Below are 27,387 nucleotides of genomic sequence, written 5' to 3' on the forward strand. Positions count from 1 at the left end.
CTACACTCATGACTGCATCAGCCTGGTAGAGGACCTGGGTCCACAGAATTAAGTTACATGACGTCCTGCTCATTCCAGACTCTGTGCTGGAGGTTGCCCTGCTCGTTGGGCAACCTGCACAACACTGCAGTGCAGATCATCTGATGCTCAGGGCTCGGGGGGCAGCAGGCATAGGAGGCCTCTGAGTCTCCAGTGGCGCAGTTAGGAACATCTGACAGTGGGCATTCTGTCCCCTCCTAGTGACTGACTCTCAGGCACTGCAGGACACATAGGACCTCAGCTGCCCGCCCTGCCCTGTGGGACGGTCAGGAAGGGAGCAGCCACAGTGTCTCCAGGCCTTGCAGTGGCCTGGGGAGGGGAGGCAGTCCCAGTGGGCAGCCCTCCTTACCCTTTAAGCAAGAGACTTTTTTTATTTTTTTGAGACAGAGTCTCACTTTGTCATCCTCAGTAGAGTGCCATGGTGTCACAGCTCACAGCAACCTCAAACTCTTAGGCTCAAGCGATTCTCTTGCATCAGCCTCCCGAGTAGCTGGGACTACAGGCGCCCGCCACAATGCCCGGCTAATTTTTAGAGATGGAATCTCACACTTGTTCAGGCTGGTCTTGAATCTGTGAGCTCAGGGCGATCCACCTGCCTCAGCTTCCCAAGTGTTAGATTACAGGCGTGAGCCATCACACCCTGCCCTAAACAAGGGACTTTTCCACCCTCCAGCTATTAAATTTGGTGACTTTTGCTTCAATATGAACTTTTCTCTTCCTATTTTGTGAGTCTGAGTCTTCTTTTTCTTTATCTTTTTTCTTTTTTTTGGAGACAGAGTCTCAAGCTGTTGCCCTCTCACAGCAACCTCAAACTCTGGGCTTAAGCTGAGGCTCTTGCCTCAGCTTCCCAAGTAGCTGAGACTACAGGCGCCCATCACAATGCCCAGCCATTTTTTGGTTGCAGTTACCATCGTTGCTCACCAGACCCAGGCTGGGTTTGAACCCATCACCCTAGTTGTATGTGGTCAGCACCCTACCTACTGAGCTATGGGCGCCGCCAAGTCTGAGCCTTTGAATATATTTACAAAATTCAAACGTGGGGAATCTCAAGACTCATCTAACTTTGGTATTGGGTCACCAGGAGCCACCTGGCTCACTGATGGTAGCATAGAAGGCAGAGGCTGCAAGTCTTACAACACCCAGTTCCCTTGTGACAGAGGCTGAAGTCTGCTGCCCCAGGCAGTGGCGCAAGCCATTCGCCCTTTTTTGTGACTGAGCTTCCCCATGGTAGAAGGGTTAATGGCCTAGGGCCTGGCCAGCTGAGCAGTGACTCTTGTTAGGCCCTTGCCCTGGCCCAGGCCCACCACACAGGAGCCTCTTTGGCTTGTTAGCCTGCATTTTTGTCAGTCCCCACACTTGGGCTTCTGTTTTCTGGACCTTGTCAGGCAGATTTCTCCACATGACATGTGGCCCCTGCAGCGGGCACTGTCTGGACCACCCTCAGGATCTGCCCCCACTGGAAGCTGCAGAGCAGGCCACACCCCTAGCACAGAGGCATAGCGAGAAAGAGAGCCAGGCTCTTCCCGAGTGGCAAGGCCTAGAGGGACAGCACAGAGCACTGCACATCAGCACAGAAGCACGGGATATCACCTATGAATTTGCCTGGGTCCCTTAGAGGTGCTCACTGGTATCCAGGGAGGAGAGCAGTGGGGAGGGGTATGTGACACGCTGTTCCGCTGGGGTGGGTGTCCTGGCCAGAGCCCACTGGGCCTTCTCTCTGTGGGTCCCCAGGCTAGAGGGAACCAGCATGTTTGCAGCAGTTGAGGACTTGTCTGACTTTCTCTAATGAAATGACTTGTTTTTATTTTCCATGCCACAAGGATGAAGTAAGTTTCCATCTCTGGCTACCCTACTGTGCCAGCCCTCACTGTGTCTCTAGCCCCTGGGTCTGTGTGTGTGTCGATCCCAGCCTGGCTCTGGCAGTTCAGCTGATGCTGCTTCATTGTCAGAGTTGTTAAAAGCAGGTCCTTCTTCTCAGGGCCTGTTTGGTGTTCATGTCTTTGGCCCTTGAGAGCCACCTGTTAGGGTAGATTTATATCCAGAAGTCACCATGGGAACTCTAAAGGTTCTGCTTGAGTTCTCAGCCAACTTATTTCATCAGGAAAATAATTATTAGACAAAAGGTGACCTATATTTGGAATCGGGCTCAGGTCTGCCACCTACTTTCCATGGGCAGGTCACTTTACCCTTGTGGGCCTCAGTTTCTCCATCCGACAAAATGACAGATGTTTCTAAGATGACTTGTAACCTAGAAGTTCCATAGCTGCATGCGAGCAAAGCTGTGGACTCAGCCACGCAAGTTTTAGTTAAAGTTGTTTGATGATGGATGGAGATGTGAGGGAAGGAGAATTCTCTAAACATCCGTGTATGCACACGTGGACACACACTTTTCTGGAAAATCAAGACGTAGCCTCCTTTGCTCTTTTTCCTGACTCCCTCTGTTTCCAGCACAGTTGATACAAACCTGCTCACCACTAGGAAAGTAGTAAAGCTTCAGGAGATAAACGCTTTGCTTGGTTTTGTCAGCCCTCAGCAGGCTGCTCAGATTTAGAGAAGTTCCAGGGTGGATTTATCAGGGAGGACTCTGCTCCCTGGAGACTTGAGCAGACTGGGAGGCCCCGGGATGGAGTGCAGGATGCTGTGCATTGGTCCTGGTCTGCTGTCATCCACTCCATGTCCTGGACAGTCTGTCCTCCCAGAGGAGGGCTGCACCAGGCAAGGGCTGGGCAGTTGTAACACTCCGACATCCAGGGCCTCTGAGGAGTCCCACTTGAACAGTGAGTGAGGAGGGTGTTCAGATCACATGTGTCCATAGGTGGGCGTGGGAGCCTGAGGCCTACTAGAGACAAGGGGGCGTGCCGGGTGGGTGCTGTGGATGGATGTGGCTTTATCTCCTTCAACACCTGTTGCCTAGGAGTGGTCTGCAGACCTGAATCGAACTCTGAGCCGGAGAGAGAAGAAGAAGGCTGCTGATGGTGTCACCCTGACAGGCATCAACCAGACAGGTGACCAGTCCCTGCAGAACAAGCCTAGCAGGTGAGTGAGCACAACCTCACTCCAAAAGAGGCCGTCCCAATGGAGGGGTCCCCTGCACTGTCTGTGTGCTCTTGGGACTGGCTTCTCAGGGGACAGAGGGTCATCTTCCCTTCTGGTGCGAGAGCTGCTGGAAGATCAAAAGTGGGAGCCTTTGCCAGGAGTGCATGGCAGGTCCAAGGACCTGATGTCAGCGTCAGTGACACTGCTCTGCGTGGATGTGCCTGTGGGAGCTCACTGCTGCTGTTCCTTTGGGCAGTCCAGGCACTGCCAAGCTTGTTTGTTTTCCACGTGTGTGCTAGCGTCAGTCGAGGAAGGAGGAGGCAGGGCTGCCAGATGCCCCCTTTGAAGTCACCTGTTCACCGACAATGTTGGTGATTTCTAACTTAGTTGCTGGCTGATGCGGATATAAGGATGGTCCCATGATCATTAGAGCCTTCTGGAAAGTGTGTGCTAGAGGAGGGCCCCAGGCAGGGGCTGCCTAGAGGCTTCCCTGCTATACTCAGTAATAATCACCTAGCAGCTGGGGCTTCCTAAGAAGGCTCACCCAGTTCCTGGGGCCCCACATTTCCAGCAGATGTGGCTTTTGTCATCTAACTGCTATGCACATTAAGCAGTAAGTGCCCGTCCTGGGGACCAGCTGGCACCTGTGTGCCTGGGGATGGGGTGGAAGCAGGCCAGGGCTGCTATACCAGCTCAGGCAAGGGGTCAGGGTGGGAGAGGCCTGGTGGTCTCAGACACGTGGACTGATCATCAGCCACCATCAGGCTTGGGTCCAGTGTCCCTCACCAGTCTGGAGCCAGTGAGGTAGTTGCTGGCCACTGAGTGTCACTTTGTGGCATTTAAGGAATTTCCTCCCCTCCTCAGCCCTGGGGTGGGAGAGGCTGACTGAGCTATCTATCCAGTGTGGGGTGCTGTTCCCCCAAGCTGTGGATATGGAGGTGAGAGGTTAGTGCTGTCTAGGGAGTCCGGGTCCATCAGGCCAGGCACTGAGTTGGGTGGCATGCTGCCCCATCATGGCCTCCCATTGAACACTGTGGGCCCTTCAGCCCAGTTCCCAGGTCCTGGCCTTCAGCAGGACTCAGGCCTCTGCCTTCTCTCTGGGCCTCGCACAGGAGGTGGCTGATACAAGTGTGCAAATGGGCTCTCTCTGGAGCACAAAAGGAGTCTCCTTTCTATCTAGAAAGGACTGCACAGCAGGCATTAGTCCTGGTTTTGGAAGCTCCAGCCCCAGGAGCACAGGGGAATTGGACGCTGGACCCCATGGTAGTCAGGAGGGCTGCAGAAGGCTGAGGAGCACCTGCTACATCACTGGGCCTGGGGACCTGCCAGCCCACAGCAGGGAACGAGGACTGGGGGAGTCCTGAACCTGGAAGCCATTTTGCTCCCGCTGTGGCCTGTTGCTTCTGCCCCAGGGCCCTGTTCTAGGGTGGCTGCCTCCAGGTGCAAGGAGGGGAGATGGGCTCTTGTCCTCAGGTGCTTTAAGCAGTTCACAGTGGTACCGCCGCATGCTCTACCCAAGTCCTTTCTGCTGAGAGCACACGGTCTTCCATTCAGATAAGGAGCTGACCTGTCCCTGCTGTGCTAGGGTCCCCTGAAAGCTCTCTCTCTCCCTGTAGCAACCTTAGTGTCCCGAGCAACCCCGCGCAGTCACAGTCCAGCTACAACCCCTTCGAGGACGAGGACGACTCGGGCAGCACCGTCAGTGAGAAGGAGGACATTAAGACCAAAAAGTTGGTGAACAAACGCTTCCCTCTGGTTCCCACCTCGCTCGCTCTCCCTCTCTCTATCCAGGGCTCTGGCCCAACATCTCGCCCCTCAGCACCCAGCAGCGCATGAAGCCCTGCAGGAGGCGGGCACCTGGCGCAGTGCACAGGACTGGCACCGCTAACAATCTGGTTGCTTTTTCTCTGTCCTCTGTTAACACTTCAAGGCCCGGGCACCACCTTGGCACGCCAGAAGAAGACAGATGGGCAGTCTGTGCTGGGGACCTGCAGGAGCAGGGCCCTCCAGGCTGCCTCTGGGGCACTGGTGTGGGCCACCACCAGCCGCCTGCTCTTGCCTATTGGTGGCTCAGGTTGAGTGTGAATGGCATGAATTCTCACCAGGCATGGCTCCATCCATGCTGTCATGCTGAGGGAGCTGTCGCCTTCAGAAAGAGTCCTTAGCCCTGTGCCTCACAGCGCCCGCACCCGCACCCTCCCCTCACAGGGGCAGAGGCTCTGGGTGGGGGCCTCACGCCCTCTGGCAGCCCTTGCTGAGCGCCCCGTGTCACCCCTTTCTTACAGTGTGAGCAGCTACGAGAAGACCCAGAACTACCCCGCCGACTGGTCAGACGACGAGTCCAACAACCCGTTCTCCTCCACTGATGCCAATGGGGATTCAAACCCATTCGACGAGGAAACCACTTCAGGGACGGAAGTGCGAGTCCGGGCCCTTTATGACTATGAGGGCCAGGAGCATGATGAGCTAAGCTTCAAGGCCGGTAGGTGGGCTCCCATCCAGGGTCTGGGTGATGACCGTGTCCAATCTGTAGGGGAGGTAGGTCTGCAGTTTTCTCTAAGTCTGACCAAGCACCTCCTGGTTTGCCCATTCCTGTGAGTCCTTGCCACCAGCCCTCCCACCCTCCAATTTCAAAAGTAGCAGGTGCTTGGCAGGGCGCGGTGGCTCATGCCTGTAATCCTAGCACTCTGGGAGGTCGAGGCGGGTGGATTGCACGAGCTCTGGAGTTCCAAGACCAGACTGAGCAGGATCCCGTCTCTACGCTAGAAAAACTGAAACAAGAGGATCGCTCAAGCCCAGGAGTTTGAAATTGCTGTGAGCTGTGATGTCTCAAAACAAACAAACAAAACAAAAGTATCAGGCACTTGATGGCAGAACTTGAGGAACAGTGAGGCACCTTGTGCCTTTGCCCAGACACCTCTGTGTGCTGAGGGTGAACAGGACACATTCTGGTCACATAGAACAAGCTGTGGGCCAGGGCCACCAGCCTGCCCCAGAGGAGCTGCCAGAGAATCCCTCCCAGTGCTCCATGTGCCCCTGGGCCAGGCACCTGTCAAAGGTTATCCCCACATGTGCGCACACCCCCACACACAAACCCCTCTGTGGCTAGCAACAGTCTGGATCCTGATTATGTGTGTTCTACCTGTGGAGATTGTCCGTCTGGTACTTCTTTTTTTTTTTTTTTTTTTGGTAGAGACAGAGTCTCACTGTACCGCCCTCGGGTAGAGTGCCGTGGCGTCACACGGCTCACAGCAACCTCTTAACCCTTGGGCTTACGCGATTCTCTTGCCTCAGCCTCCCGAGCAGCTGGGACTACAGGCGCCCGCCACAACGCCCGGCTATTTTTTGGTTGCAGTTCGGCCGGGGCTGGGTTTGAACCCGCCACCCTCGGCATATGGGGCTGGCGCCCTACTCACTGAGCCACAGGCGCCGCCCGTCTGGTACTTCTTTAAAAAAAATCTGGTTGCAGTTTACCAAAATAGGCTGCAACCTTCAGTTTGAAAAGCACTATCTTAGAGCCTGTGCAAGGAGCTGGAGTGGCCTAGGGCCAGAGTGACCTGTTTCTCCCTCTACCTTGCCCCCTCCTTGAGGCCACCCAGAACCAGCACTCACCCCTCTGAGAAGAGGGAGGCTGGGCCAGAACTCAGCCACACAGACTGTGCCCTAGCCCTGGGCTATGTCTCAGGGAAGACCCTCAGCCTCCACTTGGGTGGGGGCTGCCCCATACCCAGCCTTTAGCCTCATCCTTGTGGTGCCATCCAGCTGTCCGTAGGTACTTGTCTCCAAGGCTGGTCATCAGGTTCCTCTGGCCAGTTTTAGAAATGCTGTTACATGCCTTTAAACCATCTTTGTCCAGTTTTCTGCTATCTTTGCTTGGGGTTATTACCCTGATATTGTTGGTTTTCAATTTCTAATTCTTTTTTAATCTTATTCAATCTGTTAGGATTGACAGTAACAGTAATTTTATAGTTTTTTTTTTTTTTTCTTTTTTTAGACAAGAGTATTTTACTATGTCGCCCTCAGTAGACCGCTGTGGCGTCACAGCTCACAGCAACCTCAAACTTGGGCTTAAGCGATTCTCTTGCCACAGCCTCCCAAATGGCTGTGATTACAGGCACCCGCCACAACACCCAGCTATTTTTTTGTTGCAGTTGTCATTATTTTTTAGCAGGCCTCGGCTGGGTTTGAACCTGCCAGTATATGTGGCTGGTGCCCTAAACACTGAGCTATGAGCACTAGTAATTTTATAGGTTTAAAGTGTTTCCTCCAGGTGCAAGCAAATTGTCAAAAGTAACCTGATTAAAATGAACGTTTCTAATTACTAGCTCACATTTGCACAGCTTAAAAGGTTCTTGTCTATTTTGTCCATTTTCTCTGTTAGTTTGCTTCTTTAGGATGGAAAATTAGCTCCCAGCCAGTGCTGCTTGTCTTCCAGCTTTCATGGTGTCTTGCTGGGTCTTGGGTGCTGCCCAGCACACCACAGCTCCATACCGAGGGCCTATTTCTAGCCCCTGAGGCCTGGAGCAGGGCCTATGGGCACAGCAGCCCGAAAGGACAAGATCAGAGAAACGCCAGGGGCCCTCCTGGTGAAAGGATGGGAGATGGTGGCAGTTCCTCTTGGCTGCTGCCCTGTATCCCCTGCATCTGCTCCTGATGCTTCTCAATCAGATTTGCAGGAGAATGGGTCTGGCAGCAGTGAGAGTATGAACTGGTATTTACCACGTGCTTGTCCCATCCCAGTGTCATTCATGTCTCAACACGTGACCCTCACAGCACCTGCAGTCTACAGAGGGGCAGCTGGCTCGGGGCTCCCTGCAGTGAGTGGCAGCTCTGAGATGTGCGCCTGAGCCATTCTGGGTGTTGGCCCCGCTGGTATCGTGATGAGTATTGCTGCCATTTCAGGGAAGCATTGCTAAACTTGTCATAGCCACCTGCCTGAGGAGAAATTGTATCTGGGTGTGAAAGATGGACCGCTGGAGCTACACACTCACCAGCAAAGGCCAAGTAGCTTGTGAGACCAAATCTCAACCAACTACTTGCTCCTGAGGTCTGAGCCAGCAGGTCCCCACAGCCTTCTCTGCAGTTAGTCACCAGCCAGAAGCACACAGCCTAATGGGCAAACAGCAGACCTGGGACCTTGCCCCAGTGTGATCTCTCCCATCACTGCCCTGGTCACACTTTGATCTTCTCTCCGGGTCTGTCTCCTTGAGAAACCAAGCTCCATTTCTTCCTCTCTTATCTGTATGTCCTCTACCCAAGGCCAGGCCCAAGGAAGTGGCTCCTTCAAGTTTGAGCAAATAGCTCTAAACCACACTCATACACATAGCCATAGGAGATTCCACCTCAGATTTTGGGAGGGGTTGACAAATGTCATCTTGTCCAAGCCCTGGGCCACATGCAGCTACAGCTGTCAGACATGGTCCCTGCCCCTTACACAGCCTGCAGTCTGACAGTGGGAAGGTTTAATACAGGCACAGACCATGGTATGGGGAGGATTTAAGAAGAGTAGGCCAGTGGGGGCCCAGGCAGAGAGGACAGCGTAGATAGCCAGTGTGCAAGGGATGGGGCACAAGCCTGGGAAAAAGTCCTCCCACCTGGAGGGAGGCGGTCAGGAGACACACACCTGCAGCACTTGACTGTGCTGTCTCCGTGGGAGTCATTGTGGCAACTGAGAACTGCTTGCTCTAGGGTCATTGTGTGAAACTGTCCTCTCTAGATCATTCAGAGGCCATGTAATCAAAGAGGCAGCTTAAAATGCAATTTACACCAGGCACAACTGCTTAATAACTAATCTCAATGACTTGGGGAGGCTGAAGTGGGAGGATCACTTGAGCACAGGAATTCAAGACTGGCCTGGACAACATAGCCAAAAAAAAAAAAAAAAAAAATTAAGAAAAATTAGTTGGGCATTGGGGTGGCCACCTGTAGTCTCAGCTACTGGGAGGCTAAGGCAGGAGGATCACCAAAGCCCAAGGGTTTGAGGGTATAGTGATGTTTGATTGTGCCCCTGCACTCCAGCATGGGCAACAGAGCAAGGCCTCATCTCTAAAAGAAGAGGAGGATGCAGTTTAGTATAAAACTACCTGAGCCTTTTCCCTGCCCCTCCCCCCGAGGTGGGGACCCTCTGTGGCCCAGGAGCCCCTGAGGTTGGCCATCCAGCCCACAGCCCATACCACCTACCCTCTCACCAAGACCACGCCCTCTTTGTCTTGTAGGGGATGAGCTGACCAAGATGGAGGATGAAGATGAGCAAGGCTGGTGCAAGGGACGCTTGGACAACGGACAGGTTGGCCTGTACCCAGCGAATTACGTAGAGGAGATTCAGTGACGGGCTAGGGCCAGGCCGGCAGAGGGACGGAGGCAGCGGCCCAGGATCTCCAGTGCCTCCCACCGGCCATGTGGGCGTCCACTCCTGTTCCTGCAGAAGATGAAGGTTCCGTTGCTCTTGGCCTCATGGTGTCCCTGGCAGGCAGACAGCTGGTCATTTCACCCAGGGCTCAGCACCTTTCCAAGTGCAGCTACAGGGATCTGAACGCAGGAAGATGCAAAGCAACAGAGAAGCAGCCGGCCCCCTGCTGCCGCCTGCTGGTTTGTCGGCTTATCATGGATCTGTGTATTCTTGACCTTGTCTCTCCTCTCCTCCGAGTCAATGGTGGGTTATGCTGATTCTAGTTTACTGATCACTTTCTCTGGTGAGTCCCGTCACTTGCAACTTAAATGAACAAACTTAGATGCCATTTTCTGAGTAAAGATTTTGAGGTTTTTAATTTAAAGGCCGTGTACAGTTATACTTTTTTTATACCTGTTCTTCCATTTGTTTATACTTAAATTATGGCACAGACTAGCATAGGAATTGGTCTTGAGGAATTGGTATCTCCATTTCCGTGCTGTGCCATTAATCAGCCATGCCACTGTGTGGGGTAAGCTGCAAGGGATGAAGCTCACGACGGGTGATGTTGGAGGCGGGAGGTCGTTGTAGAAAGATGAGCACACATCATGGACTCCTCCTGTGAGTGCCCTTTCTGTATGGGGGTGACTGAATGCAAGTTTCAGATATAGCCATAGGTAGTACCACCCCCCAAAGTCGCCATATTTAAAATTTTTTACTTTAATTTTGCTTAAAACTTTACTCTTTTGCAAATTAATAGTTTTATCAGTGATTTGGAAGGTTAAAAAGTAATAAGACTAACTTTTCAAGCAAATGCATGTGTCTTGGTGTATATCTGTACATACTACTTGATATCTAGAGAATCTAAAGATTCTGTCTACTGTTTTGATGAGATTTGACAGCGGGTCTCATTTGTGAATGACATGACATCTATGGCCTTTGGGCACAGGCCTGGCTGGCCAACTGGACCTTCTCCCAGGCTCAGATGTGGGTCTGGGCCCTTCTGACGTGGAAACTTCAGGAGACTGACTTATCCTTACCGGCTGGCTTCAGGCCCTGCTTCTGCCTGGGCTTCATCCTCGGTCCCGCAGCAGAGCACTGCAAACACCACATCTTTGCAGCAGCCGCAAACTTCACAGTCGTCTGTATTCCTTGTGGGCAAACAAAAGCTGGATCTCACCCACAGCACAGGCCTCTCTGAGTGTCTCCAGAGAGCCAGGGGTGCTGTGGTCCAAGCTACACTGTGGTCACGTGGTGGGCAAGGTGGGTGAGACTTTATTTTGTGTGTCTCAGACCCTGGGCCTGTCCTGCCAGTCACAAGCTATGCACTTACCCTGTTTCCAGCAAACTTGATGTCTTGCTGGGAAGTGGATGTGTGTCCGTGTCTGTGTCTGTCATGAAACTTACCAGCAGAAATCCTCATTCCTATGCTACAGATTTACCAAAAATTGTCAAGTCTTTTAAGTTCAGTTCCTTTAAATGTACAGTATTTTAGGGAAAACAAATCAATAAATGGTTGATCTCCCACATGTGCAAGTCCCTTTGCTGTGCATCTGTCCTCACGCCTATACCCCGGGTAGCTGTGTCCTCCTTGGAGTTTATCAGCTTTGGTGCTGGGCAAGGTCCAGGGTACCTGACTCTGACAAGAGGTCACGGTCCCACTGGCTCTGCCAAACTAGAGATTGGGGATCGGAGGCACCTGAGCCTCTTGGGCCTCCCCTCCAGCGACCTGCTGCTGTAGACATGTGGACAGTGGTGACACTTCCCTTGCCTGTGGCCCAGACAGCAGGGTGAAAGCAGTGTCGCCAGATTTCCATTTTTACTCATATTGTTTACAAAAAGCATATCTCCAAACAGCCCCAAGGGGTAGGGTCAAGTCTCCCATTTCCATTCACCAGAGGAGGAAACAGAGGCTCCAAGAGCCAGCTAGTCCCAGGCACTGAGCAGAACCCCTGGGGAACCCTCCATCCTCCCTGGGTAGACAGAGGAAGAAGGCCCAGCTTGGCAGCCCTGGCCAGTTGGAAGAGATGGGAGAAATGAGACGTGAAGGCCACCCTTGCCAAGCCCTGGTCAGGCTGCCCAAGAAGGCACCCCTGTGCGCCCGGGGCCTTGCAGCTGAGCAGCTACCCCTGCAGAGTGACTTTGCTGCAGCTCAGCCAAGGCAGGGGGTGAGTCTTTGCTGTCCAGATTCCTTATCTGATGGAGGCGGGTCCCCTGCTGTCCTAGTTTCCAAGGAGTTGCCAGAGCCTGGCAATAGACTGCCCACTTCCCAGGGTGGACCCCAGCTGCACAGAGGTTGGCAGGATGGACGGGAGGAAAGGTCCAGAAGCAGGCTCCTGGGGCCCCTGGGCCTGAGCTGCTGTCTAGGCTCCACAAGCAGCTCCAGCCATGGAGAGACTGGCTAGGCTGGGTGAAGCAACCTTGCTCACGTCTCCTAACTGCCCTCCTGCCCTGCCCTTGGGCCAGCTTGGGAACCTCATCTTGCTCCTTTGGGCCTCAGTTTCCCCAGGCAGGAGCAATGCCTGCCTTCCCTCCTGGGGTTATAGCATGGGGAGAAGGCCATGGGCACTCGGGGGGGTTCATTCTCATGCCTAAGCGACACCACAGGCTAGGGGCAGGGACCCTTTGCCATGTATGGCTACGCCTCCTGTGCCCTCTGTGCTGGGCCACCAAGTTCTCTCCGCCCCTCATTCCTCCCACAGCCACTGCCCCTATCAATGTTGTCACCAACTGTCCCTTGAGCTGACCCTAGAGAGACTTTTAGCCCCATAGCCCTCTCCTACGCAGGAGCTTAATGGGGATCGGGAGGTGGGTATTTCATCAACCCTCTCCGATCCCCTTATGGTAATGCTGGGGGTGAGTGAGCATAGTGGTGTGAGCTGGGCAGGGGTCTGGCTATGCCAGAGCTTGAGCTACAGCTGGGTCTTCAGAGGTCCCTGCAGCCAGAGGACTGTAGGCAGGGCCCTGATCCCCCAGACATGTAAGCCTTCTCTCTGTCTGGCCTGGCCTCTCTGGGGAAGGCCCAGAGGGGACCCATTCACAAGCCCACAGGATAGCCACAGGGGGGCTTGAGAAGAACCCCTGCCCAAACCCCTCCTAGTGCAGAGAAACTGAGGCCAAGTGAGGGGGAGGAATGACTTGCCCATAGGCAAAGACCCCTGAATAGCCCCTCCTGGCAGGGGATGGGTTGGCTCTCCTATCTGTGCACTGGACAGTCACTCATCCACCATGCATTCATTGAGCACCTGCTCTGAGACTGTGGTGCCAGGAGAAATGTGAAGAGCCAGTTTGCCCCTGAGGAATTCCTCAGGCTCAGAGAGGGACCCATGTCATTCTGACACCAAGGGGAGAGAGCCAGAGAGGAGGAGGCAGGCTTGTCTGCTGAGATTGTGCACAGTGAATTCTGGAGCAGTCTCTGGTTATCAAGACAAAGGCCTCCCAAGCCAGGCCCCAGCCTGAAGGGGCAGAGCACTATTTGGGCCTTGAGCTGTTGCCCCGGCAGGAGGTCAGGCTGGACCACAGACAAATGGGAGAGGACTTCAGCTGCAGTGAGACCTGAGGCCCAAGCAAGTGCCTGAACTTCATTGGCTGCAAAGTGGGGATAACAGAGGTTGACTTTGGGGAGTATCAGAAGCCGAGGCCCTGCCAGCTGGGCAGGGGAGGTGGGGAGGTGCCCTGTATGCTGCCTTTCCTCCCCCACCCCTTTCACAGCCCATGCTCTTCCCAGGCTGGTGGCTGCCCGTTTGCTCCCTTTCTCACCTGTCCTGCCCTGAGCCTCCTTGGAGGTGGGGTGGGCAGGTCTGTGTCCCTCCTCAGTCCTTTCCCAGACACCTGCCCCTTTGGGACCTCCAAGATGGACCTCTGTGGTCTCTGGTGGGAGTGAGCATAACGGCCCTGGGGTTTGGATGGAGGCAGCTCCAGGTGGCCCCAGTGACCAGAACTAGGGTCAGGATGGAGGTGGCTCCACCATGCCCAGGAGGATGGCCCCAGGTGGAGCTGAAGCTGGCCTGGCCTGCAATTGAAGTACAAGGTTCATTCCTGGTCCAGCACAGACCAGGTCAGAAGAACCACCAAGCCAGCACTGTGATCACAGCTGAATGTGACCTCCAAATTCACATTGAAATCCTAACCCATACAGTGATAGTGTATATGAGGTGGGCCTTTGGGAGGTGACCAGGACATGAGGGCAGACCTAGGCATGCAGGAAAGGGAGTAAATGGTGCATTCCTGGGTGCAGTGGCTCAGCTCACACCTGTAATCCCAGCACTTTGGGAGGCTGAGGCAGGAGAATCGCTAAGCCCAGGCTGCAGTGAGCTATGATCATGACACTGCACTCTGGCCTGGGTGACAGAATAACCCCATCTTTAAAATAAACAAAATTTAAAAAAATAAAGGAAGCCCAAGGGAGCTAGTTGGCCTCTTCCACCATGAACACCTTCCCCTGGAAATGGTCCCACAGCAGGAAGGCTCTCCTGACCTGGGGCATGCTCCCTCCAAGACCCCTAGAGGTATTTCATCAACCCTTTCCCACCCCCTCGGCCCCCCACCTTGGTAATGTTGGGGATGAGTGAGCATATCTGTGTGAGCTGGGCAGGGGTCTGGCTGTGCCAGAGCTTGAGCTACAGCTGGGTCTTCAGAGGTCCCTGCAGCCAGAGGACTGTAGGCAGGGCCCTGATCCCCCAGACATGATGAAATACCCAGGGGATGCCTCATCGTCCCTATACAACTGTTATTTTCCTATACTTATACATATATGATTAAGTTTAATTTATAAATTAGGCACAGCAAGATATTACTCTCATAGTAATTTTTTATTTTTTTGCTTTTGTTTTTTGACACAGAGCCTCAAACTATCGCCCTGGGTAGGGTGCCGTGGTGTCACAGCTCACAAACCTCCAACTGCTGGGCTTAAGCGATTCTCTTGCCTCAGCCTCCCGAGTAGCTGGGACTACAGGCACCCGCCACAACACTCGGCTATTTTTTGGTTGTAGTTGTCATTGTTTGGCAGGCCCGGGCCAGATTCGAACCGCCAGCTCTGGTGTATGTGGCTGGCGCCTTAGCCGCCTGAGCTACAGAAGCCACCTACTTCTCATAATAATTTAATAAATCATAAAGCAGAACAATTACAATATGCTGTAATAAAGGTTATGTGGATGTGGTCTCAATCTCCTGTGCAGCCCTCACCCTTTTTGTGATGAGATGATAAAATGCCTATATGATAAGACCGAGTGAGGCAAATGACACAGGCATTGCGATGTAGCATTTAAAACTTTGTGAATTGTTCACTTCTGGAATTTTCAATTTAATATTTTCAGACCATGGTTGACCATGGGTAACTGAAACATGGAAAGGAAAACCACAGCTAGACGGTTGACTCAGGATGGTTCTGCTGCCTACACCAGTGGTTAACACCTGAAGGGCTTCTTACCACTCGGCTTGCTGGACTGCACCCCCGAGTTTCCGAGTGACCAGCTTAGGGATGGAGCCCCGACTTCACATACCTACCAAGTCTCATGTGATGCTGGCTGAGCACCTCACTCTGACAACCTCTGGTCCCAAAAGTAAGTCAGTGCTACCAAAGGCACCAGCAAGTCTCTTGTGCTTAAAGGTCATGCTGATTCCGTATGACCAGAAAACATCCCCTAATGCCAGCTCTGGGGCATAAAATCTGGGCCCTGCAGACCCAGAGACTGATCAGTTTTGGCCCCAGGCCCAAGGTAGTAGGAACAGAATAGACAGAGACAGCCCAGGGAGGGAGGCACACAGGCCAGTCTGATGTCTCATCCTGAGCTATTCCCATGGTTTCCAAGCAAGGGGCAGGGAGGTTTTAGATGGTGTTCCACCCCTGTGGGACAGACACCTTGTTGTGTTACTGATGAACTGTGTGTCCTTAGGCAAGTCCCTTTATCTCACTGCCCCTTGGTTTCCTTATCTGGACATGACAAATGGTTCCTGTCTTCCCTCTAATTATGTGCAGTCGGGGTGTGAAAGTGCTTGATACAACACACACATATGGGCTGCCTTACTGTGAAGGTTGTCTCAAACCCACATACCATCCCAGGCCAAGCCAACAGTAACCAAAGTATCCACATCCCAGGTGGAAACTCCAGTTCCTTCCAACCAGTTGCTAAGCCTGAATTCTTCTAAACAAAATAAGGCTTTATGTATAAGGAAACTGACAGAGGATTTTTGTTCTTCTCTGAAACTTTATGACAATGAACAGTCCTACAAAAGCATAAAAATGAAGACAACATTTACCACTGTCCGTGAGGTCACATTCCTTATACTTGAGCTTGCCTCCAACTGTGTGACCTGGACTAAGAAAGTATTTAATTTCTCTAAGCCTTGGTTTGCTTGTCTCTAAAATAAGAATAATAGTAACAAACATTTGTATTTCACTCTGTGCCAGGCACTGTTCTAAACTCTTTCACATTTATTAATTTGTTTATTCCTCACAGCAACCCCACGAACTAGGTAATATTACTGTCCCTATTTTTATAGGTGAGGAAACTAAGGCACAGGGAGATGAGGTAACTACCCAAGGTGCAGTCCTGACTGCACGCAGCTAGGATTCAGCCCAGGCTGGGCAGCCCAGTGCCCTGCCTGTTAGGCTATGCTGTTGGACTACGAGGGCGCCGGCCTGAGAGCGGGTTAGCATTTGATCCTGAGCCCGCACCCAGTGATGCTCATTAAATGACACCTACTGTGACTGGGGTTACCCCACCTACAGAGCTGCCTGACCTGAGGGCTCACTCCTCTGCTCTGGAGCCCCTCCTCTCAGCACATCCGTTGGTCTGTTTGTCACTCTGGCCAGACAGGGAGACTGTTTGGGCAGGGACTGGGCTCAATCTGTCCAGTCCCAGTGTTCATGGAGCTAAACTGAAAAACAGTGAAAGGGGTAGTGCCTGTGGCTCAAGAAGTAGGGCACCAGCCCCATATACCAGGGGTGGCAAGTTCAAGCCCGGCCCCGGCCAAAACTGCAAAAAATAAAAAAATAAAAAAAAAACATGAAAAACAGTGAAACAAAGTTAGAACTATCCTGTGAAACCCAGATTATATTGTTTTAGGCCTCTCTAAATCCTTTGTGGAAAGGAAGGAACAAGTAAACAAATTGACTAAATATCATCACTCTTTTTGAGAAAAGGATACCTAAAACCAACTGTCGGTGGGCCAAAGCTCAGCTGTGAGAAGGGTACAGTGAGGTAGGCCTGGCTGAAGGCTGCAGAGACCCTGAGTGCAATGGGGCCAGGAGTATGAGGATTTCAATGCTGCAAATCATTCAGATCACCAAGGTAAAGCTGACGGCACACAGAATGTAAACACGCTTAATTTGGTGTGTTTTTTTTTTTGAGACAGAGTCTCACTTTACCGCCCCTGGTAGAGTGCTGTGATGTCATAGTTCAGAGCAACCTCATGCAATCTCTTGGGCTCAAGTGATTCTCTTGCCTCAGCCACCCAAGTAGCTAGGACTACAGGTGCCATCCATGGAAAAGTTGTTTTCCACGAAACCAGTCCCTGGTGCCAAAAAGCTTGGGGACCACTACATTGGTTATAGCTTTTCTGGTCATTTTTCTAACATTTCTAACATATAGCTGATAGAAGTACAGTTTTTTTGTTATTATCATCCTAAGCGTGTGTCTCTCTCACAAAATTGGGATCACTGTAAATGTAGTTTTGTATCCTGCTTCATTCTCTTAACATTTTATTGTCAGCATTTTCTCATGTCTCCAAATATACATATACTTCACTTAAAAATATACAGTTGACCCATGAACATGGGGATTAGGGGTACTTCCCTTCCACTGTCCAAAATCCATGGATAGGCCACATACAGGGGCTCACACTATAATCCTCAAACTCTGGGAGGCTGAGACGGGTGGACTGCCTGAGCTCAGGAGTACGAGACCAGCCTGAGCAAGAGAGAGACCCTGTCTCTACTAAAAATAGAAAAACTAGCTCGGCATTGTGGCAGGTACCTGCAGTCCTAGCTATTTGAGATGCTGAGGCAAGAGGATCACTTGAGCCCAAGAGTTTGAGGGTGCTGTAAGTTATGATGCCGCGGCACTCTAGCCTGGGGAACAGAGTAAGACTCTGTCTCAAAAGAAAAAAAAAAATCCACAGATAACTTTTGACTCCTCCAAAACTTAGCCACTATCAGCCTACTGCTAACTAGAAGCTTACCAATGTCATATTCTGTAGAGACAGGGTCTCAATATGCTGCCAGCCTAGTCTTGAACTCTTGGTCTCAAACAATCAATCCTCCCACCTTAGTCTCCCAAAGTGTTGGGATTATCTGGATGAGAAAATATATTTATTATTCATTAAGTGGAAGTGGACCTGTATAAAGGTCTTTATCCTCATTGTATTCATGTAGTCTTTTGAGATTGTCATTCCTCAGAAGTTCAGGTGTAGAGATGGGGTCAGGGTCCACAAGGACAGGCAGCCAGTCCAGGGATAAGGAAAGGGTTTATTAGAACAAAAAAGAGAGTGGAGTCAGCTCCACCAGGAGTCAGCTCAATCCCAAACAGTTGCAAAAGGCTTTTATTAGCCTTATCAGTATAGCTGGAGTGGGGAAGTGAGTGGAGTCCTCCTCTTCTGAAGAGGCTGCCCCGGGCTCACTTCTAGGGCTGGTTAGGATTGTGGGTATATCCCTAGTGCCCTCCAGGATATAAGTAGGGTGTTGTCAGGAACTCCAACCTTGAAGCACTCCCAGGAGTCTGGGGAGGGAGGTGCTTACTTTTTCTTTCTTATTTTTTTTTTAAGAGACAGAGTCTCACTTTGTTGCCCTTGGTAGAGTGCCGTGGCATAACAGCTCACAGCAACCTCCAACTCCTGGGCTTAAACAATTCTCCTGCCTCAGCCTCCCGAGTAGCTGGGGCCACAGGAGCCGCCCATGCTTGCTTTTTCTAATATGGCTGCACTCTTGTAATGGTTAAGAGAATTTCCTTTCCCACATTTTCTTATTTTACTTTGCATAACTTTTTTATGATTTATCCATGTGGTTTCAACTGTCCGTATTTTGTAAGCAGTTTCCACTGAACTCACCTTGTTTCCAGTTTTTAACAATTACAAATAAATCTGTTACATACATTCAAGTACAGTTTTTTGTGTAAACATAAGTTTTCATTTCATCTTCCAATTGTGTTTGCTACAGTAATGGAAGATTGTGAACTAAAAATCTTAATGCTCCTCCCAGCAGCTGACTAACTGGACCCCTTCTTGGTTAAGGGGATCCCCTAACACCGAGTTGCTAGCCATGAGAAAGGAATTCCGACATGCCTCATCGTGCTCCCCTCCCTTCTTAGAACCATCCATTGTAATTTACTAACAGGTGTAGGGCTATGCAAGATGCACCTACAGTCTGCAATATACACAACCAACCACTGGACTCTGGGCATGTGTCAGTAGTTTGTCTCTGATTTTCACAGACGCTTATCTTAAGCCAAGCATTCCTTTTTGATGACTCTTGGTCTTTTAGACATAGTCTAATTCTTTCAGCCAACTGCCAGTTAAAAGATCTTTAAACACTACCTATAACCTATAAGACCCCCTACTCCCAGGCCCTGCTTTGAAATGTCCCACTTTTGGGGACAAACCAATGTATGCCTTCTGTGTATTGATCTATGACTTTACCTGTAATTCCTGTATCCCTGAAATGTATAAAACCAAACTGCAGCCTCACCACAGGGTGTCCACTTACTCAAGGGTTCCAGCGTGTGGCTCCAGGCCATGGTCCTCAAATTTGCTACAAAATAAATCTCTTTAAACTATTTTATAGACTGTGGCTTCTATTCCATTGTAAAGATATTCCAAACCATTTATTCCATTAAAGGAGATAATGGTATCAGCTTCAGTTTCTATTTTTTTAAAAAAAATCAATAAATAATTTAAATATTATACCTTTCACCTTTGACAAGACAGTGTTTGTGAATTTTCAAGTGTGCACTGCCTGAGCATATAGGGGTGGTGAAAAATAGATGAGGCTACTCATGATTCCATGAGTTCATTTTCCAATACATCTGACCTATACAGAAATAACATGTGTAAGAGATAGCATTCACTTGCTTTCTGTCAGCACTAACCAAAGTCCACTGGTGTTGTTCTTCGGGGGCAAGGGACAGGATCTGTGCTTATTCTCACTCTGTGATTCATCACATGACTGTCTAGGCATGTTGAGTTTTTCCTTAGGGTGGCATTTGGCTTTCAGCAAGTTCCTGTTGAACTGTGAATGTAAATAAACTAAATACTGTTTCACTCGGCCATAGCTCTACCAGGATCTCTTCATAAAAGATAAATAGCATAGAGAGTTTATTCAGACAGCAATGCGGACCTACCTGTTGGCTGAGCTTTCCTTTTCTTCCATGTTCTGTCATTCTTACTATTTTTTGCTCCTTTTGGTAGACCCTCATTCTGTTACTAATCCAGGCTAGAAATGAGGAGTTAGGATTCTAGTTTTAAGATAAAGGTTCATATCTTAGTTTAAGATAAACTAAGTTAGCTTATTAAAACCATATTAGTTTTAAGATAAAGCTTCATATCTTCGCCATCATGGGGATAAAACTTTAGCAATAAAAGTTTTAATAAATTCGATACCTATTAGAATGCAATTACTCCACAAGAGGGGCAATACTAGTCATTAAAATAGGTCCTTCTCTAAAAACATCTTTAGCTCAGTGATTCTTAACCTCCCTAATGCCACAACCCTTTAATACAGTTCCTGTGGGTCATAACCTACAGGTTGAGAACCACTGCTTTAGCTCCTCAAGAAAGTGAACCTCTCTCTGAGCTCTGAATCTCAGTATGGTCCCTTATCACAATATGCAATATTTCGTTGCATGTAGTTTCTCCCAAAAGGAATTTCCAGAATGTCATATAAATGAAATGATATAGTATGCAGACTCTTGTAAATGGCTTCTTTCATGTAGAATAATCCTTTGGAGATTCACTCATGTTACTGTCTCTATCAGGTTTCTTTTTATTGCTGAGTAGTACTTTATTGTATAAAAATAATCATCCCTCAGAGTTAGGCTCAGTCATCCTATCTCAGTATAGTAGGGAGAATGGTTCGAGGAATTCCCTCGGATACCAAAATCCACAGATGTTCAAGTACTTGATATAAAATGATTTAGTATTTGCATATAAACTATACACATGGCTCGGCACCTGTGGCTTAAGCAGCTAAGGTGCCAGCCACATACACTTGAGCTGGCGGGTTTGAATCCAGCCTGAGCCCGCCAAACAACAATGATGGCTGCAACCAAAAAATAACCAGGTGTTGTGAAGGGCACCTGTAGTCCCAGCTACTTGGGAGGCAGAAGCAGGAAGACTCGCTTGAGCCCAGGAGTTGGAGGTTGCTGTGAGCTGTGATGCAACAGCACTCTACCCAGGGTGACAGCTTGAGGCTCTGTCTCAAACAAACAAAAAACAAAACAAAACTATATACATCTCCCATGTGCTTCAAATCATCTCTAGATTACTTCTAATAAGTAATATAATACAGATGCAATATAAATAGCCCTAAACAACTATACCGTTTAGAGAATAATGACAAGAAAAAAAACTTTGTATAGTACAGGCACAATTTAAAAAAAGATTTCTTCTATCTGTAGTTGGTAGAATCCATGGATGCAGAACCCATTGACACAGAGAGCCAACTGTGTACCAAAATGTGTTTGCTCTTTACTAACTGATGGACACTGAGTTGTTTCCAGTTTGGGGCAATTAAGAGTTCCAGCTACTCAGGAGGCTGAGGCAGGAGGATCACTTGACCCCAGGAGTTTGAGGTTGCTGTGAGCTAGGCTGAGGTCTCTGCACTCTAGCCTGGGCAACAGAGTGAGACTGTCTCAAAAAAAAAATAAAAAAAAGTTCTAGTTGCTCCATATCCTCACTAACACGTAGTTGGGGTTGCCAGTTTTTGAAATTTTGGCCATCCTAACAGGTGTATAATGGTATCTCATCATGTTTCTAATTTGAATTTCCCTCACGGCCAAGGATGTTGATTATTTTTCATGTGATGACTTACACAGTTTGCAGTTTCCCTGAACTTCTGGGATCTGTGGTTTTATAACTTTCATTTGTTTGGGCAAATTCTCTACCATTACCATGTCTTCAAATACATTTTTCTGTCCCATTTTCTGTTTTCTCCTTCTGGGGAAATATATATATTATGAAATGTCTGCTATTGTCTCATAGCTCTGACATGTTATTTTCTATTGTTTCATTCATTTTTTTCTTCCTCTTTTTGCTTCACTCTGGGTAATTTCTATTGACCTATTGTCATCTTTCTCAGGTGGGTCAAGTCTACTTATGAGGCATTGAAGGGATTCTTCATCTTTGATACTGTGGAGATTTTCTTGCTGTTTGTTTGTGTATTTCCATTTGATTCTTTCTTAGAGTTTACAGCTCTCTGTTGAAATTCTCCATCCTGTTATATATGTTGCCTACATTTTCACGAGCTCCTTTAGTATAATAATAATAGTTATGCTATTTCTCTGTAGTTCCAACATCTAGAGTTTGGTCTTGTAATCTGTTGATCACTTTATTCTTTGATAACAGGTTGTTTTTCCTCAAATTTTTTGTGCTTCATTATTTTTTATTGAATATTGTACCTTGGGTACAGAATGGTGGTTCTTAACCACAGTGATTTATCCCCACAATAAAAAATTATCAAGTCCAAATCCCAATAGTGCTGAGGGTGAGAAATACTGGTGTAGAGAACAAAGTAAGTAGCAGTCATACTTGAAAATGGGCACACTGTTGTCAGGCCATTAGTATGGGGAATTGAGGTCAATCTGGGCAAGGGTTAGCTTGATTTTGGTTTTATCATTGTTCTGTTTATGTTCAGTTGACCATGGGATTCAAATTCCTTTAGCAATGAACTGATGTAAATTTCTGTTTAAGAGCATGGACCAGGGTGCTCAGGGGTGAGGTTTTCTCAACATCCCCACCATCCTCATGGCAAGCCCCTTGCATTGTTATCTGTGATTATCTTGGCTGGAAGTGTTCTCCCCCTTTTCCAGTGGTAACTAACCTCTGCTTGGTATGGCTACAGAATAGATTCTGAGTCCATGAGTTTTCTGATCTTACCCTGGGGGTAGAAGGATTTTGCTTCTATCCTTCACCCGACAGCAATGAATTTTTACTTCCCCTCTTTGGGGGATGGGAGGATTTCCTGTCCTTTTTTGGATCTGAATTTGGATTACTAGGTTTTGTTCTAACCCTTCCCTGGCAGCAATGGATTTTTGCCTGTGCTGAGAGAGAGCTAGAGATAAATCGATATTAAGATTGCTGCTTTTGCTTCTTGCTTCTAGGACAGAAAGGTCTAGACCTGGGCAAGGATGTTCATCCTGCAGCCTGAAGGCCTCCTGCTGATCTTTATGAGGACTTTTTTTGCCTATTTGTGGTATTGGATATCACAAAAAGTATGCACCAACCTTTTTTAAAATTTCTTTTTTTTTGCTCATCAGCTTTCATTGGGGTTTTTTTGTTGTTGTTTGTTTGGGGTTTTTTTGAGAATGAGTCTCACTATGTCACCCTCGGTACCGTGCCGTGGCATCACAGCTCACAGCAATCTCAAACTTTTGGGCTTAAGTGATTCTCTTGCCTCAGCCTCCCAAGTAGCTGGGACTACAGTCGCCCGCCACAACACCCAGCTATTTTTTGGTTGCGGTTGTCATTGTTGTTTAATAGGCCTGGGCCAGGCTAGAACTCGCCAGCCTCTGTGTATGTGGCAGGCACCCTACTCACTGAGCTATGAGCACCGAGCCTCATTGGTGTTTCTGTATTTAATGTGTGACCCAAGACAACTCTTATTCTTCCAATGTGTTGCAGAAGGAAAAAAAAAAGTTGGACACCTTTGGCTAGGGGAAGCAGGTAGAATTTGTGCCTGTTCTCCAGCAGCTGGGTGCCTGTCCTATGGAAAAGCCTCTTTCTAGTCTCTTTGCCAGTCCCTATCTTTCTTGTGAAAAAAGGTTTCTGGTAGAGGTTTATAGAAAAAAAAAAAAAGGGCGGGTGGCGCCTGTGGCTCAGTGAGTAGGGCACCGGCCCCATATACCGAGGGCGTCGGGTTTAAGCCCAGCCCCGGCCAAACACTGCAAAAAAAAAAAAAAATAGCCGGGCGTTATGGTGGGCGCCTGTAATCCCAGCTGCTGGGAAGGCTGAGGCAGGAGAATCACGGAAGCCCAAGAGCTAGGGGTTGCTGTGAGTCCTGTGACAGCATGGCACCCTACCGAAGGCGGTAAAGTGAGACTCTGTCTCTACAAAAAAAAAAAGAAAAGAAAAAGAAAAGGGCAGCTGGGTGGAGTGGCTTATGCCTGTAATCCCAGCACTTTAAGAGGCCAAGGTGAGAGGCTCTCCTGAGGCCAGGAGAGTTTGAGACCAACCTGAACAACATGAGACCCTCAATCTCTAATTTTTTTTTAAAGGGCTTGTGAATAAATGTAAACTCCCTTTGTATACGATGCTTCCAGCTACTCCAAACTGACATACTAACCCACACTTGGCCTTTAAGAGTTCATTAAAATTTAAAAAAAAAAAAAAAAATTTTAGCTGATTTCCTGCTGCCAGCTTGTATGGCAGCCCCCTCTTTCTCCTGTGTTCTCTCTCTGTCTTTGGAAAGGCTTGCCTCTCTTTGCAGATTAGTTTATTCGGTTGCCGTGCAACTTCAGCTCTCTGATGTGCTTGAGAGAAGTTACAAACTGGGTGCAGTGGCTCACATCTGTAATCCCAGCACTTTGGGAGCCTACATACGAGGATTACTGGAAAGCAGGAGTTCAAAACCAGCCTGGGCAACATAGCAAGACCCCATCTTTACAAAAAGCTGGGTGTGTGAAGATGGCGGCTGGGTAACAGCTTCCCTGCAACTGGGCACGGTGAGTCTGGGGAGATAAGACTCCAGACATCTCTGGCTGGTGGGATCTGCCTATAATCATCCCTTTGAGGATACAGAGTCAGCAAGGGACTTCCGGACCCCAAGAGGAAGACAAAAACAGTGGAAAACTGGAAAGTGGTTGCATGTGTTTGATCAACCTATCCCACTGGCAGCTGTAAGTACAAGCAGCAGTGAGACTGCAAACAGGCAAGGCCTTACCTATGAACTTTTCCAGTTTTTTTGGACTTGGCACTCAGTTAAACTGCCTTGGGGAGAGCTTGAGCAGGAGTGCAGAGAACTTTGGGAATTGTCTAGGGCCCCAGACTGAGCCGCTGAGCTGGATGGAGCTAATAGTGTTTGGCTGTGGGCCGCAGGGAGCCACTGTGAGAGAACTGCCCCAGCAAGCTCTGCCCTCAGGGTTGCACAGCAAGGATCAGGCGGGAGCTAGTAACCTAGTGACTGAGCAGGCTAAAGGTGGGGACTGAGCTGCCTTATAGCCTTAACCCTCAGGGGCAGAGTGAGACCGGTTTTGGCACACTGGAGCCTCGGGCTGTTGCGCTGGGTAGAGTGCTGTGGTGTCACAGCTCATAGCAACCTCAAACTCCTGGGCTTGGCGCCACCCGGAACTCCATAAGAGCTGAGCCACAACCCCCAACCCGCGCCCCGCGCCCGCTGGGCCTCCTCATGCTCTGACCAGGAACTGTGGGAACCACGCAACCCTGTGTCCTCCCTCCTATACCCTCCCTACCTCCACACTGGCCCACTCATCTAGCCAGGGACTCTGGTAGCCGCGTGCCCTCCAGAGCCCTCCCTGCCTATGCACAGAGCCCTTCTCCTGGCCAGAGACTGCTGGAGCCTTGGGATCTCTGTGCCTAAGTCACTGGGCGCCAGGCACTCCCAGAACCATGCGCACCATCTCCTGCCCTGTTGCTGGATCCGGGTGTGTCACACTCCGGAACTGCTTCCACAACCAGAACTCCCTGGCTGGGGCAGCCCCAGAGGAACTACACAGGGTCACTCCCTACAAAGATCCAGCAACAGTAGAGTGATCCTGCTGGGGTCTAATCTTGGAGAGACGCCTCCCCAATTCTGAGGTCGGCAAGAGGCAATGGTGAAAAACAATCATGAGGCAAAATCAACAGAAAAACTCTGGCAATATGAATAATCAGAGTAGATCAACTCCCCCAAGGATCACTGGAGCAGACACGGCACAAGATCCCATGCACAAACAAATAGCTAAGGTGTCAGAAATCGAATTCAGAATCTGGATAGCAAATAAGATTGAATTAGAATTCCAAGCAGTAACCAAAAAGATATATCAAGAATTCAACGAATTCAAAGACCAAATGACCAAAGATTTTGACACTTTGAGACAAGAAGTTGCAGCCCTCAAAGATCTGAGAAACACAGTAGAATCCCTCAGTAACAGATTGGAGCAAGCAGAAGAAAGGATTTTTGACATTGAAGAAAAGCTTTCGAACGCTCCCAAACTCTCGAAGAGGAAGAGAAATGGAGGGCACTCTCTCAGAGAGCTCTTGGATAATTCAAAGAAAATCAATATTCATCTTATAGGGATCCCCAAAAGCGATGAAGTGGCTTCACAAGGCACAGAGTCTCTTCTCCATGAGATTATGAAGGAGAACTTTCCAGACATGCCAAGAGATTTTGAAATTCAGATAGCAGACAGTTTCAGAACTCCAGCATGACTCAATCCAAATAAGACATCCCCCAGACACATCATAATCAATTTCACTAAAGCTAATATGAAGGAGAAAATTCTGAAAGCAGCCAGACGAAAGAAAACCCTCACCTGGGCGGCGCCTGTGGCTCAGTGAGTAGGGCGCCGGCCCCATATGCTGAGGGTGGCGGGTTCAAACCCAGCCCTGGCCAAACTGCAACAAAAAAATAGCCGGGCGTTGTGATGGGCGTCTGTAGTCCCAGCTACTTGGGAGGATGAGGCAACAGAATCACGTAAGCCCAAGAGCTGGAGGTTGCTGTGAGCCGTGTGATGCCACGGCACGCTACCGAGGGCAGTAAAGTGACACTCTGTCTCTACAAAAAAAAAGAAAATAAAACCCTCACCTACAAGGGCAAGAATATTAGAATATCTGCAGATCTCTCTGCTGAAACCTTTAAGGCCAGAAGAGGATGGTCATCGACTTTTAATCTCCTAAAACAAAATAACTTTCAACCCAGGATCCTGTACCCAGCTAAACTGAGTTTCATTTATGATGGAGAAATTAAATACTTCAATGACATTCACATGTTGAAGAAATTTGCCATAACTAAACCAGCTCTCCAGGATATTCTCAGACCTATCCTCCATAAAGACCAGCATAATCCTCCACCACAAAAGTAAACCCACCCAGAAAATTTTGATCAAATTCCAACTTCCACAGTCACAAAAGGATTAAAAATGTCCACCGGACTCTCGAAAGGCTTATCAATATTCTCAATTAATGTGAATGGTTTAAATTGTCCTCTAAAGAGGCACAGGTTGGCTGACTGGATACAAAAACTCAAGCCAGATATCTGCTGCATACAAGAATCGCATCTTACATTACAAGACAAATATAGACTCAAGGTGAAGGGATGGTTATCTATACTCCAGGCAAATGGAAAACAGAAAAAAGCAGGCGTTGCAATCCTATTCTCAGACGCAATAGCCTTTAAACCAACCTAAATAAGGAAGGATAAGGATGGACACTTCATATTTGTTAAAGGTAATACTCAATATGATGAGATTTCAATTACTAATATTTATGCACCCAACCAGAACGCACCTCAATTTATAAGAGAAACTCTAACAGACATGAGCAACTTGATTTCCTCCAGTTCCATAGTAGTTGGAGATTTTAACACCCCTGTAGCAGTGCTGGATAGATCCTCCAAAAAGAAGCTAAGCAAAGAAATTTTGGGTTTAAACTTAACCTTTCAACATCTGGACTTAACAGACATCTACAGAACATTTCATCCTAACAAAACTGAATACACATTCTTCTCATCAGCCCACGGAACATACTCCAAAATCGACCACATCCTAGGCCACAAATCT

At 49.1% G+C, this 27,387-nt stretch overlaps 1 protein-coding gene across 8 annotated transcripts in view; it reads left to right on the forward strand.

Moving 5' to 3' along the window:
- The window catches only part of PACSIN2 (protein kinase C and casein kinase substrate in neurons 2), a 134,771-nt gene extending 123,781 nt beyond the window's left edge, over positions 1-10,990 (forward strand). For 7 of the 8 annotated variants that reach the window (XM_053586286.1, XM_053586289.1, XM_053586294.1 and 4 more), the window contains 4 exons: positions 2,954-3,075; positions 4,692-4,805; positions 5,361-5,557; positions 9,291-10,990. In XM_053586286.1, the coding sequence (XP_053442261.1) occupies positions 2,954-3,075; positions 4,692-4,805; positions 5,361-5,557; positions 9,291-9,403 (546 nt within the window). In that variant the 3' untranslated portion in view covers positions 9,404-10,990. The remainder of the gene's footprint in view (positions 1-2,953; positions 3,076-4,691; positions 4,806-5,360; positions 5,558-9,290) is intronic. The other variant, XM_053586291.1, reaches the window with a different exon arrangement.
- Positions 10,991-27,387: the final 16,397 nt, after the last annotated feature.

Source organism: Nycticebus coucang, chromosome 3, assembly GCF_027406575.1.
Source record: "Nycticebus coucang isolate mNycCou1 chromosome 3, mNycCou1.pri, whole genome shotgun sequence".
NCBI classification, from domain to species: Eukaryota; Metazoa; Chordata; class Mammalia; order Primates; family Lorisidae; genus Nycticebus; species Nycticebus coucang.